The sequence below is a fragment of the Misgurnus anguillicaudatus genome, chromosome 23 (assembly GCF_027580225.2).
Source record: "Misgurnus anguillicaudatus chromosome 23, ASM2758022v2, whole genome shotgun sequence".
Taxonomy (NCBI): Eukaryota; Metazoa; Chordata; class Actinopteri; order Cypriniformes; family Cobitidae; genus Misgurnus; species Misgurnus anguillicaudatus.
The window spans coordinates 9,310,532-9,323,497 of NC_073359.2; the positions used below are offsets into that span (position 1 = coordinate 9,310,532).

At 40.6% G+C, this 12,966-nt stretch overlaps 1 protein-coding gene across 4 annotated transcripts in view; it reads right to left on the reverse strand.

Annotated features, from left to right (window-relative positions):
• nr5a2 (nuclear receptor subfamily 5, group A, member 2) overlaps positions 1 to 12,966 on the reverse strand; it is a 135,899-nt gene that overhangs the window by 21,262 nt on the left and 101,671 nt on the right. For all 4 annotated transcript variants that reach the window (XM_055217298.2, XM_055217296.2, XM_055217295.2 and 1 more), the window contains one exon: positions 11,918 to 12,065. In XM_055217298.2, the coding sequence (XP_055073273.1) occupies positions 11,918 to 12,065 (148 nt within the window). The remainder of the gene's footprint in view (positions 1 to 11,917; positions 12,066 to 12,966) is intronic.

The following is a 12,966-nucleotide window of genomic DNA, read 5'->3' on the forward strand; positions in this document are numbered from 1 at the left end:
TTAAATATAAACCAAAAACTTGAAATAATGAAATGTAGTGGAGTAAAAATTATGATGATATGCTGTAGAATGTATGTTTTCCAAAGAAAAACACTGATAAAATACGAATACATGAAAATTTACTTTTATGTAGAAAGAAAGTAGTGTCCGCCTTTGATAATAAAGTTATAATTAATTTAAAAATGAACTCTACAAAAATGGTACAAAACTTGTCACTGGGACGGTTCTTTCAAAAAGGTCAAAATACGTACCATTTGCATTATGTACCAATATGCAATTTTAGGTATAAATGTGTACTTTTTTAACTCTTTCACCGCCAGCATTTTTAAAAAAAGTTGCCAGCCAGCGCTAGCGTTCCAGAAAATGTTCTTCTTCAAATATATAAACATACAATATACCAAATGAAAGAACAGACCCTCTGCTTTCAAACGTTTCATCCTACCTTGAATAGTTCTTTTGTAATCAGCTTTTGAATATGGGTAGGTTTCTGCAAAAACATCACATTTTGAGCAAAAAGCAGAGATAATTCCATTTTTGTGACAGACTTTTCATAGAGATCCCATTCAGAGCAATCTTTAAAACAGACACGGACATGCAGCTGCTTGCCATAGGGCAATACTTTCGGGTTTAAAAAGTTGCGGAAGGGCGCCACCTAGTGGATAATAGCGGTATTGCGGAAAGACGGAAATACTCGTCATTGGCGGGGAAGCTTTTTCTCTTGATTGACGAGATATCTCGTCAATGGCGGGGAAAGAGTTAAAAAGGTACCACCCCAGTGGCAGCTTTTGTACCTTCTTGTACCTTTTTTCCAACATGATCTCACGGCAAGTCGTGTTATAGTCACGCAAAATTGTATTCATTTATTTGTGTCCATGTCCACTCACACACATTTCTATAAATAGTTTCTCGTGTCCGTGGCACGGCTTTCTTTTTTGTATTATTTTATGTATTGTTTTTTCATTTTCCCCCCTATTTTTAAATCATTGTCGCTTGGGGTTGGGTTAGATTTGGAGGTACTTTTATGTATTGGTTTCTTGTGATGGGGACGAGACCGCCTTTGCCGAGTCTGAGTCAAGGCCGAGTCTTTGAAGGGTCCAGACCGAGTCGAGACCGAATCCGTTGGTTTTCAAATACAGTCGAGTCCGAGTCAAGACCAAGTCTTTGAGGAAGCAAGTCTGAGTCGAGACCAAGACCATAAAAACATGTCAGTTTTCATAACCATGATTTAATATCACCCCAGTTAATAATCAACAGTTAGGCCTACAGACTAAAGACTAGATTGGGAATTGTTTAGAGGAGAAGTCTTAGGGCGCACTCACATTATCCAAACCAAACCGCGCTCGGGCGCGTTTTACCCCGAAAGCCTGGTTTGTTTGACTAGTGTGATCGCTCTGTTCCGCGCCCGGGCGCGGATTGGTTAATCGTGCCGCGGCCGGGTTGCAAAGGTGGGCCGGAGCGCGGTTCACTTGGGCTCAGGCGTGGAAGGCTGTGGTTCAAAAGGTGAAGACGTCAGTTGCGCGACCACTCACCTTCATATGCCTCCGTAAAAACTTTTTGATGCGAGCAGTGGGGTAACGTGAAGGTCCGAGCTGCACACGTGACAGATCAACTAAGCAATATGATGACATGTGAGAGGGCTGTCTGTAATCGCGCACCAAACGACTCCGAATAAAAAACACAGACTTATCATTACAGTGGGTTCCAGTGTTCAGTGAGAGCTTTACTTCCTGCTTTTTTCAGAACAATCGCATCTTAATGACGAAAGCGAGCCCGGACTCGAATCGATAAAGTACAGTGTGAGTGCGTGCACCTGGGGGAGTAGGGAGGGGTGACAATCGCGCTGGAACATGGTTTGGTTTGGTTTGGATAATGTGAGTGCGCCCTTAATGTCTTAATATGGACTATGCTTTTACTATCATTAAAAAATCCCTACCCATTTTCAAATAATGCCCGTCAACATTGCAATTTATTATTATTGTTGTTAAAATTTGTTGGTCTCAAGGACTCGGTCTGAAATTACGAGTCCTTCTCCTCCCAATGTTGTCCGAGAACGAGTCAAGACTAGAGCCCAACCGATATATCGGCAGGCCGATATTATCGGCCGATATTAGGCATTTTCCAAACTGTCGGTATCGGCATTCATAATGGCCGATAAATGAATATAAAAAAAACGGACGAAACTGCCTTTATTAGATTTCCTCACTGTTGGTGTTTTTGATAGAGCGCTCTGAACCAGTAGCTGCTGGTGGGGTCCAAATTTAGGCGTCTAGCAACTGCCTGAGTCAAGTGAATAGCAATTTATATTTTGCTGTTGTTATTTATCAGAACTTAAAAGAATTTGTCTCCAGTCCTATTTAAAGTTATATTTATGAATCAAGTCTTTTAAAACTGGTAACTTTGATTTGTTTGTTGTTGTTTTTGTGTTTGTGTTCAAAGGCCTTTACATTTCATATCTTAAGTTTGTATTTTTATACATTTTATCTATCAGAACTTTAATATATTTTGATGTTCCTCTGTTCTGTTGTGACAATAAAAGAAACAAGTTTCTTTTTGAAATGCATTATCATTTTTTTTAGTTAAAACTCATAAATAACTACAAATAACTAATGTCAGGGAAATCTGTTAATGTTTTGTTGCACGTTTCTGAAAAACAAAACAAATCGGCCGATATATCGGAATATCGATTTTAAAACCAACAAACATTTGTATCGGTATCGGCCTTCAAAATCCTTTATTGGTCGGGCTCTTGTCAAGACAGAGTCTTTGAAGGAACAAGTCCGATACGAGTCCGAGAAAGCAGAAATCGGTTGAGTCTAAAAACGTAACGGAAACTGATTCTAACCCCAACCAACAATGGTAAGAAAAAAGGAAAAAACTATGTAACAATACATAAAACGCCACAAAAATGAGAAACTATTTATAGAAATTTGTGTGAGTGTCAGGAAAAAGACATTCAGGCTCAAGGCACGAAAAAAGCTGAATTTCGTGACATGGACACGAATAAATTAATCAAATTTTGCGTGACTATAACAAGACTTTCCGTGAGATCAGTCTCTACATTCAACAAATCTACAAACTGTACAAAATAATATTGATTTTCCTTTAATCAGATTGCAGAAGTAACTAGGAATGGGACGATTACCGGTTTCACGATTAACCACGATGTCCTGACGGTTAGTATTATCGTTTAAAATTTAATTATCATTACATGTTTCATTACCATGATTTTGAAAACTCTGGGTAAATCCTGTCCAGCCAGAATCAGTTTGACGCAGTCGCGTACATGCAACATAGTTTTTTGCACAAGGCGGCATTTAAGGAATAATGTATTGTATTCATATTTATTTATTTATCACAGAAATATTTTCAGAGACGTGAAGTATTAAATTGTGATATTCAAAAATAAAACTTAAAAAAAAAATGTTTTCATTGTGTGTATCAGTTCTCTTTGAACATTTCCATCTCATTTTAACAAAACCATGATAATATTGATAACCGTGATAACTTTCGTCACTATAATCATGATATGAAATTTTCATACCGTCCCATCCCTAGAAGTAACATATTTAAGAGTTTAACATGGTTGCAGATTGTGTACACCAGAGCAAAACCCAAACACAGTTAATCTTGCAGTTATCAGAGTTATCAAAGTAAATGCATAGATTCAGATTCCACTCCCTATGGAGCACTTGTCCGCATTACTTTATCTAAAACGTTTGTAGACAGTCTGATAACAGCGCTAATGGCTAACGATCGGCACATAAAGTTGTTTGCGATTTAAAGCTAATCATAAAGTAATGCGCAGTAACAGATAAAGAACAAAAAGAGGGAGTAACCAACGAGATAAAAACAAACCGAGTAGATTGCACACAAACAATGTCGAAATCAAAACAGAACTGTCAGAATTCGACATATGTTGTAGCTAGTAGTTGTAAAGGTAAAGTGCAGCTCCTCTTTAAAAGCTCCGTGCAGGCAGATATCAGCAGCTTTTAAAGCCTGATAAAGCCTGAAAACCTTTTAAGGCCCCTAATGAAGATGCGCAAGAAGAGAAGCTTTTGAATTCTTTCGTGTGCGATGAAAGGGCAGCGTGCAAGAATATTAGGGTCATCGCACCGGCCCACTTCCTCCTCTGCTCCAGATTTGTAAAATATCGGAGCACTCAGGATTGATTGGAAGGTTCGAGCGAAATCTAAATGAGCACAACAGCGAATGCTTATGTGAAATATTATTAATGTGTCGCGCTGAGTGGTCAGATCGAGGATGGGTTGCCTGAAATCAAAAACAAATGTTTGCATCTCCGCCGCCATGTCCGTGTTTTTAAAAGGTTGGCCGCACGCAAACACACACACATGTGCTTGTTTTATACGTCTATTGATTAGGCCCCGAGCTTCGCATCTTCCAGATGACTTACAGCCCGTCGGTACCAAACTGCTGGGCTCACAAGAAAAACCTGCCCCTATTATCTTGCATTTAATTAAGACGTAGCTGCAGTTTTATGCACCATTATTTGGCCCCAGCCTGGGGTCTCCAAGGCGTAAATATCGAACCGTCCCATCCCTCGAATGTTAATCAATCCCAACCGACTTCCAAATTACTCGGCCCGTTTCAGGAAATGAATATTTGCACTTGTTATGAGGCTTTGCACATGCATTACTGATCTCTGCTCTCTTTGCACGAGGGTTGACGTATCGATTTAGATCAAGGAAACAAGACAGGCCGGCTTAATTAGAGCCTACCAATGTGGGAAGATTTTTTGCTTCCTTAAAAAGAGCACTTTATTTCTAAATGCATGGCGTGGTTTTATGAGGTGATCTTCAGAGGTGCTCTCTCAAGCTGAGCTTCAGGGACTTGGCAATCAAAAGAGCCTGTCTGATTTATTGGTTACGTATATTTAAACAATTTTGGACTCTAAATGAAGATTTTTGATCTCATCTGTGGGTCTTCTGCTAGAGTATTGCACAGATGACACAGTCTGAATTGTGGTGGAGATCGTCCGCACCCCCCTTTTAATCCCGAACATCGTTCACCCTTCACCTCCTCTAGCACCGTTGAGGAAATCGATGCCCTGGCCGTAATTATTTAACCATTGATAAAGCCTTCAACCCCGGCTAGATCCAGAGCATCTATTCAACCTGACGACTGACAGCGGGGAAGATAGAGACGCTTCGGCTGGCGAAAAAGCGTGAGAAGTGATCGGCCGACTTCAATTGACTTCAACAAGCAGGAGGAATCGCGGAGACAAGTGACTGCGCCTGGGTCAAATCATGTTCGTCCTCCTCTTTATTGGCACTTAGCTTTATAAAGAGCCCCTCCGGGCTGTCCGACAGTGACAAATTGCGATGTTGAGGAGTGCTGATAGAGAACTTAAGGCAGTTGGGAGTGGAACTGGGGTAAATGTGATGTTGATTTCCTTTAAAGAGCTTAATTTGGAGAAACAACACTATGCTTAAAGGATGTTAGAGGGTTGATCTAGTTTGGATAGGTGTATGTTGAGCTTATATTGAGCACATTTACTTGTTTACTAAATCTATTTAGATTTTTGTTAAACCAAGCTGCATCTACATAAACAAAGATATTAACTGAACTCAAATACATATAAATGGTAAATATGCAATTCATAATGCAAGTGTACGCAGGCTATTTTAACATAAACCATCTTCATAGAAGGTGATTTCTCTCTTTTTCCGGAAAACTACCAACACAATCTCACAGCAATTCTTATGATTTACAAATTTGTATTAATTTGTACCACCACATTTGCAGGTTTTGCTTTCGCCCCATGATGTTGGGTTTAGGGGCAGGGTTAGGGGTGGAGTTTCATTATTGTTTTTTTCTAATAATCGTACGTTTTTGTATGATTCACTTCATATGAATTCATACGAATTAGCGAACTAGTAAAATATGTACGAATTCATGTGTGCAGTGTTGGGGGTAATGCATTACAAGTAACGTGCATTACGTAATAATATTACTTTTTTTTAAGTAACAAGTAAAGTAACGAATTACTTTATAAATCTACACATTAATATCTGAGTTACTTTTTTTAAAAGTAATCCGAGTTACTTTTCAATATAAGTAAAAAAAACAATGTACTTCATTAAACTTAACGTATTAACGTAGAATTACACACTCTATGCGTTAAGAGTTTCGGTCAGAAATGGAGATGGCAAACCAGAGCTTGACATTTTTGCGTTGGAAATATGAATTTCTATATGCAGAACTTCTCAGTCATAAAAAAGTAAGAAAAAGTAACGCAAAAGTAACTTAAAAGTAACATAAGCATTACTTTCCATGAAAAGTAACTACGTAACGCAATTACTTGTCTGTGTGATCAAGTTGGAACAACTGTATAATTAATAGCTGCGTTTCCATTAAAGATCTGCGCAAAACTTTAGCGTTATTTTCTGAATGTCAAACAAAACTATTGCGAAATGAAGCCATTTCTATTATGTTATGCGACTAAAAGTTTTTCATTTTAAAACCATGGTGATGAGTTTGTTCGACTACATACGGGGCCACGCAGACCGACGTGCAGATGACATCAAAATACAGTGAGTGCATTTTGCGATATGTTGATGTCATGCACTTGCTAGTTTTTGTGATGCCACATAAACTCATTCCCTGCCAGCCTTTTTTTTTTTAAAGTTGACCGCCAACATTTTTTGCGATTTTCACAAAAGTTTTACAAAATGCCTTCCACGAAAATTTCCTTCTAAAAATATATAAACATATAAATATATCAAATGAAAGAACAGACCCTCTGCTTTCAAACAAACAAGCAATAAATACATTTTTTGCTTCAGTTTTTTTTATAAATTGGGTAAGTTGGATAATCGCGGTATTACAGATTAACATAAAAACTCATCAGGAACACGTTTTTCATGCAAATATTTTCTCTTAATGAACGAGACAACTCGTCAATGGCAGGGAAAGAGTTAAAGTCGAACACCCCTTTTCTGTTTTGTACTCTAACCAAACATACCGCGCCATATTTAAAGAATGGTCATGTGACTTTAACACATTTTGCGATATATTCCTTTTTCGAATTGCCTAAAAAACAATCTTACTCGATCGTAAAAGGTTTTTGCGATAGGCTATATGGGACCTTATGCGAAATTGACGTGTTTCCATTGGGCTTATTTTCAAATAGCTATTTCAATTTGCGCACCTTGAAGGGGTAATGAAAACGCAGCTACTGATGAAGAATCAACTGCTGACCAAACTAGTAAATATTGTTAAATTGTTGCAATGTTTATAGCTAGCTACCTGTATGATAACATTTCTCAGTTTGGTACTGAATCAGTGCAAACTCCTGCAAAAAACTTTTTTCTTAAGAGTGTGGAAACATTGAAATATTTTGGAAAGCAAACGCTCTACACATTGTATATGTGCTATATCTTGAGGACAATATCTGTTACACAAATACAAAACTTAATCTTTGCTACTTTAAAACAATTCTTTCTGTTCAAGACTTGAGAAACAAGCAGAGATTGAAAGACAGTTCCCATAATTCGTGTAATTTTTATGAGGTACCATGGGATTTTCATGTTTTATTCAATTAATCTCTGATTGGTTGCTGACAAAGTGCATTTCTCATGCGCTTATTGCTATGTACACACGGTCCAACCACCCCCATGCTTAGAGGATACTATTAATCGTAGCCATCTTTGATCTCTAAGCTTAGTTCTCTTAATCTCCAAGTCTCTCTGGGCTTGGCACACAGTATGGGCAAGACTACCTGCTAGCACTGGGCAGTGCCTGGGGCGATACGCTTCCCTCAGGTGAGACTTTTTATTATGGATGATGTTTTCGCCAAATTTTTTACAGATAAACAGGCCCGATCAACATAAAATGCATGGCTGGGAGATCTATGGTTAACACAGCGGGAATTTCGCACATACTCAGATCTAGTCTTTGGTGTACTGTAGGTAAGATGTGAGGAATCTTCTCAAGGTGAGGCAAGAGAACCGGCGCAGACGCACAACACATGTAGTTCAGGGACACGGCCAATAGACACGATAGGATTCAAAGCAGACGCTTCCTATACAGATCATATTCTGTCTTTTCTCTTTTGTTTTGTCGAAACCACAAGGCGGAAACCAAACGATACTGATATGATAATGTGGAGGTGGACTGTGGGCATTAATATATTCCACATGATCCTATACTGATAAACTAAATCTTTTCTTATGCTGGTCTCTAATTCTTTTGTGAATTAGATTCTGGAGCTGCCTTGACCTCAGTGGTTTTATCAGTTTGTGATTGCTAGACATCCGATTGCTTCAATCAAAGCACTGATGCCTTGAAGGTTATTGACACACACAAAACAGGATGCACTCGAAACTCGTATGCAGTTTTTACATGGTAGAGGCATCAAGCGCGAGTGATTTCAGTGGTAAGTCAATGTAAAGATGCGTTTACGCGCGTCTGGAGTAGAGGTCTACACGGAAGACCTGTATATTTTAAATGATCAGCCGGGTCCGGATCGGGTCTCAATGTATTACTTCGGGTCCGGGTCTGTTTAACATTGTGGGTAATACCCGAGGTCGATCGGACTCGGAGAACACACACTCACATTTAAATAAAATATTTCTCCAGCAACAAAAACTTAGATGAACTGTCGTATACATTTTTTCTATGACACTAAAGTTGTGTTAAAAAGTTTATATTTGGTTGCTCCAACCAGGCAGCTAACGCGCATGCGCTCTTGTAATGTTTCTCTGGCTACCAGTCAGGAGCTTCTGCAGTGAGACGCAATGACTTTACCTTTGACAATTGGCTATTTTATTTAGAAGGCGGGACCTATTCTGCCGTACCGCGCATTTTGCACTGACGTGACTTCTATAATTTTTATAATAATATTATAAATTGACCGTCTTGCTGTTATATCTAAAGTTTTCGCGACTCTGCTCAAAGAGCACAGAGATGATAGCAAAGTAAAGCTAACGAAAGCAGCTATGACACTGAACGAGCAATCGTTATTATAATCCAAATGGGCAAACATTATTAAGCAAGTTGACCCGATACACAACAAAGTGGACTTTTAAAGCTGGAATAAGCATTAAACATTTCAATCGTCAAGAGAGGAATAACATGGATGGAACTTTCTTGGAAATAAGGATTGTGCATCACACACAGTCAGGTACAAGGAGGGAGAAGACTAACTTCTGACGTTATGGGTAAGACAAAAAGTTTAATTTTCGCTACTTGTTTATTGACTTATTAATAACAATTAGTTAAAGAATATTTGCCGGTCGGGTCTGTGTCTTCCCGGACGGGTTTGGGTCCAGCTTTTAAATAATAGACGGGTCCGCGTCGGATCCGGGTCCAGCTTTTAAATAACAGACGGGTCCGGGTCGGTTCAGTGTAGCACATTTACGGGTCTGATCGGGTTCGGGTAGGAATTTTTGGACCCGTGTAGACCTCTAGTCTGGAGGTCTCGCGGTGCGAATGAGGCATTTAGCGTGATGCAGGAGACGCGAATTGAACGTTGCCGCGGGAAACGTGCGAGTTCAAAAATTTGAACTTTGGCGGAAAATCGCACTGCGTTAACCAATCAGGAGCTTGCTCTAGTAGTGACGTGATTACAGGAAGCAAGCGGAGTCGCGGAAGCCCCTCCCATGACGCGAATTTCCATGTGTTTCCAATTTTTCACGCGCCAATGAAGCCAGTAAACTACGTGCGAATAGCGTGTTTTTGTCGCCTCTACCACGTGACGCAGAAGAGGCGGCAAGCACGAGTGATTTCAATGTTAAGTCAATGTAAAGACGCGTTTACGCGCATCGGGAGTTCTCGTAGTGCGAATGAGGCATTTAGCGTGATGGGGGAAACACGAATTGAGCGTTGTCGCGGGAAACGTGCGAGTTGAAAAATCTGAACTTTGACGGAAAATCACACCACGTTAACCTATCAGGAGCTTGCTCTAGTAGTGACGTGATTACAGAAAGCGAGCGGAGTCGCAGAAGCCCCTGTCTCGAATGACTAGAATTTCACACGCGGCTTTCACACACAAATGAAGCGAGTAAAATATGTGCGAATATCGCGGTTTTGTCACCTCTCCTGGGTTTGGTGTGAATCCAGCATTATGGTGCGTTCACACCAGATGCAGAAGAGGCGGCAAGCGCGAGTGATTTACATGTTAAGTCAATGCAAAGATGCGAATAGGCACCCTGTAGTGCAACAAGCGCGAATGGCGCGGAACATGGGGCGCAGATGGCGCATTCCGTGTGAATTTAGCATTGACAAAGTTGCCGGATTTTCACGTTGCGTTAACCAATCAGGAGCTTGCTCTAGCATTGACGTGATTACAGGAAGCGAGCGGAGGCAGAAAAAACAAAACAACAATGGAGGACAATCATCATTGCTATACGAGACATCTTCGTACTTTTACAGGAATTAAAAGGATCTTGTTTGGAAGAAAGTGAGTGAGGAGGTTGAACAATCTGGTAAGTTTACTCAATTTAAGCTATATAAAGCCCCTCCCTTGATGCAAATTTACACGTGAATGTCTCGAATGACTAGAATTTCACGCGTGAATGAAGCGAGTAAACTTAAAATGTTCAAGCGCCCAACTACACGCGAATAGCGCGTTTTGCCGTCAAGAGCAAGTGATTTCAATGTTAAGTCAATGTAAAGACGCGACGCCTCTGGAGGTCTCGTGGCGAGAATGATGCATTTAGATCGGTGCAGTAGACACAAATCCGCTTCATTCGCGTGTCTAGTTCATGCGAATGATGCAAATTAGTGTGTGAATGACCCGAATTAAGCGTTGCCGCGGGAAACGCGCGAGTTGAAAAATCCAAACATACAGGAAGTGAGCGAATTTGTAGAACCCTCTCCCATGATGCAAATTTTCACGTAAATGTCTCGAATGACTAGAATTTCACACGCGAATGAAGCGAGTAAACTCAAAATGTTCAAGCGTCCAACTACGCGCGAATAGCGCATTTTGCCGTCAAGCGCAAGTGATTTCAATGTTAAGTCAATGTAAAGACACGACGCCTCTGGAGGTCTCGTGGCGAGAATGATGCATTTAGATCGGTGCAGAAGACACACATCCGCTTCATTTGCGCGTCTAGTTCATTCGAATGAATCAAATTGGTGCGTGAATGACCCGAATTAAGCGTTGCCGCGGGAAACGCGCGAGTTGAAAAATCCAAACTTACAGGAAGTGAGCGAATTTGCAGAACCCTCTCCTATGATGCAGAATGAAGCGAGTAAACCTTAAAATGTTCCAGTGTCCAACTACACGAGAATAGCGCGCTTTTGCCGTCTCTACTGAGTTTGGTGTGAATCCAGCATTAGAAGACTAGAAGCCATGATTTTATTAAATGCAGGTTTTTAAATTGACAATAGTTGTATATGTTTGCAAGTTATTATAGTAGGAATATGTGTAGCTTACTATCACGTAAGGACTGATTATATATTAGACTTAAAAGAAACAGCATAAACATACCTATGCTGTATATTCTATATTTTGTACTTTAAGAAACAGTTTACCCAAAAATGAAAGTCATTTAAAAATGCCATGATGCATTATATCTTAATTTTGGCTGAACTGAATTTTTTTCAATACCACATTTGGGTAAGACTGAGTGTTGGACTTGAGTCTGGCTTTGTTGGCTTAGACTCCAGGCCTTGGAAAAGTTTTGCTGCCTCCTACCATGTGGTTAACAGTTGGTTTTGGATAAATGAGGCTGGTCTGAGGTCAGGCAAAAAAAAGAGTGACTTTACCCCAGTGTCAGACAGAGGAGGGTATCCGAAGGTGACTTTCGTAATGATGTTCTTATCATACATTCAGTACCGTCTCCTGGCTTATCCCAAGGTCCCTCAAGAACCTTGGGAGCAGGCGAGTAAGATTTGGACAATGCTGTAAGGCCATAAACCCACTTCTCTCCACCCCTCCATGTGAACTCACCCAAGCTGAACAGCACCAGGAACTTGAGGCAGACGAATTCCCTCTGGTCCAGCTGGAGGGAACGCAGTTTGCTCACCAGCTCCTGCGCGTGACTCAGGAGGTTGTTGAGTGTTGCCCCGGCTTGGGAGGCAATTAGGCCATAATCCACCTAAAAAAAGGGGCGAGAGGGTACAAACGCACAAAATAAGTTGCCTCAAAAAGAAACTGATATACACAAACAGGTTACCTAAGACAGATGGGTAACATTATTCATTGTTTAAATAGTTATTCTCAACCCAGCGTATAGGGTCAAAAAGAAACCCAGACGTTCAAATGTGAATATTGAGTTGTTCCTCTACAGATTTTTTTTTTTGGGGGGGTGTTAATTAATATTTCCTTTTTCTTAGGAAAGGAAAGAAATGTTATATGTAGACTGTGTACTTGTATGCTAGATGTAAAATGCGAGTTGCTCAACTTCGAAAAGGTTTGTTTGTTCATCTATAACTGTGCTAACAACCGTATAAAGTCAATATTCATGGTTGTATAACCACACTATCCATCGGGGTTCATTTAACTGACTCTAAGGTTATTGAAATTTTTCAGTCTTCTAGTTTAAAAGTTATACTGCATTTGGCAGCACCTTTCTAGTCTTTCGGCATGAAAGTAGGCATATAACCAGGTCTGGCAGCTCTACGCGCCTTAAACCACTATCATTTTCTCTCTCTCATTTTTAGCTGAGCTTCTCTCCGCACAGCAGGGACAGAGCGGCAAGCAGATCCTGAATGATAATCAGAAACGGACTGAACATGGAAGAGCTGCACGTTTCTCCATCCCTGGTGCCCAGACCCTCGGACCCTAGTGCCAGACGAGGGCGGTGGGGGTTGGAGAGGCGTGAGTGAGCGGGGGCCCCTGGAGGTCCCCCAGGCTACCGGGCCGAACCCTGAGCGGGACCCCCGTGGCTCTCTCCTCCCCTTTCAGGTGCACTTAATATCTGCAGCACCAGCAAATCTGTCTTGCAGGCAAGTCCTTAGCTGCCACTCACTGTAAGCAGGCCATATTAAATTTTTATA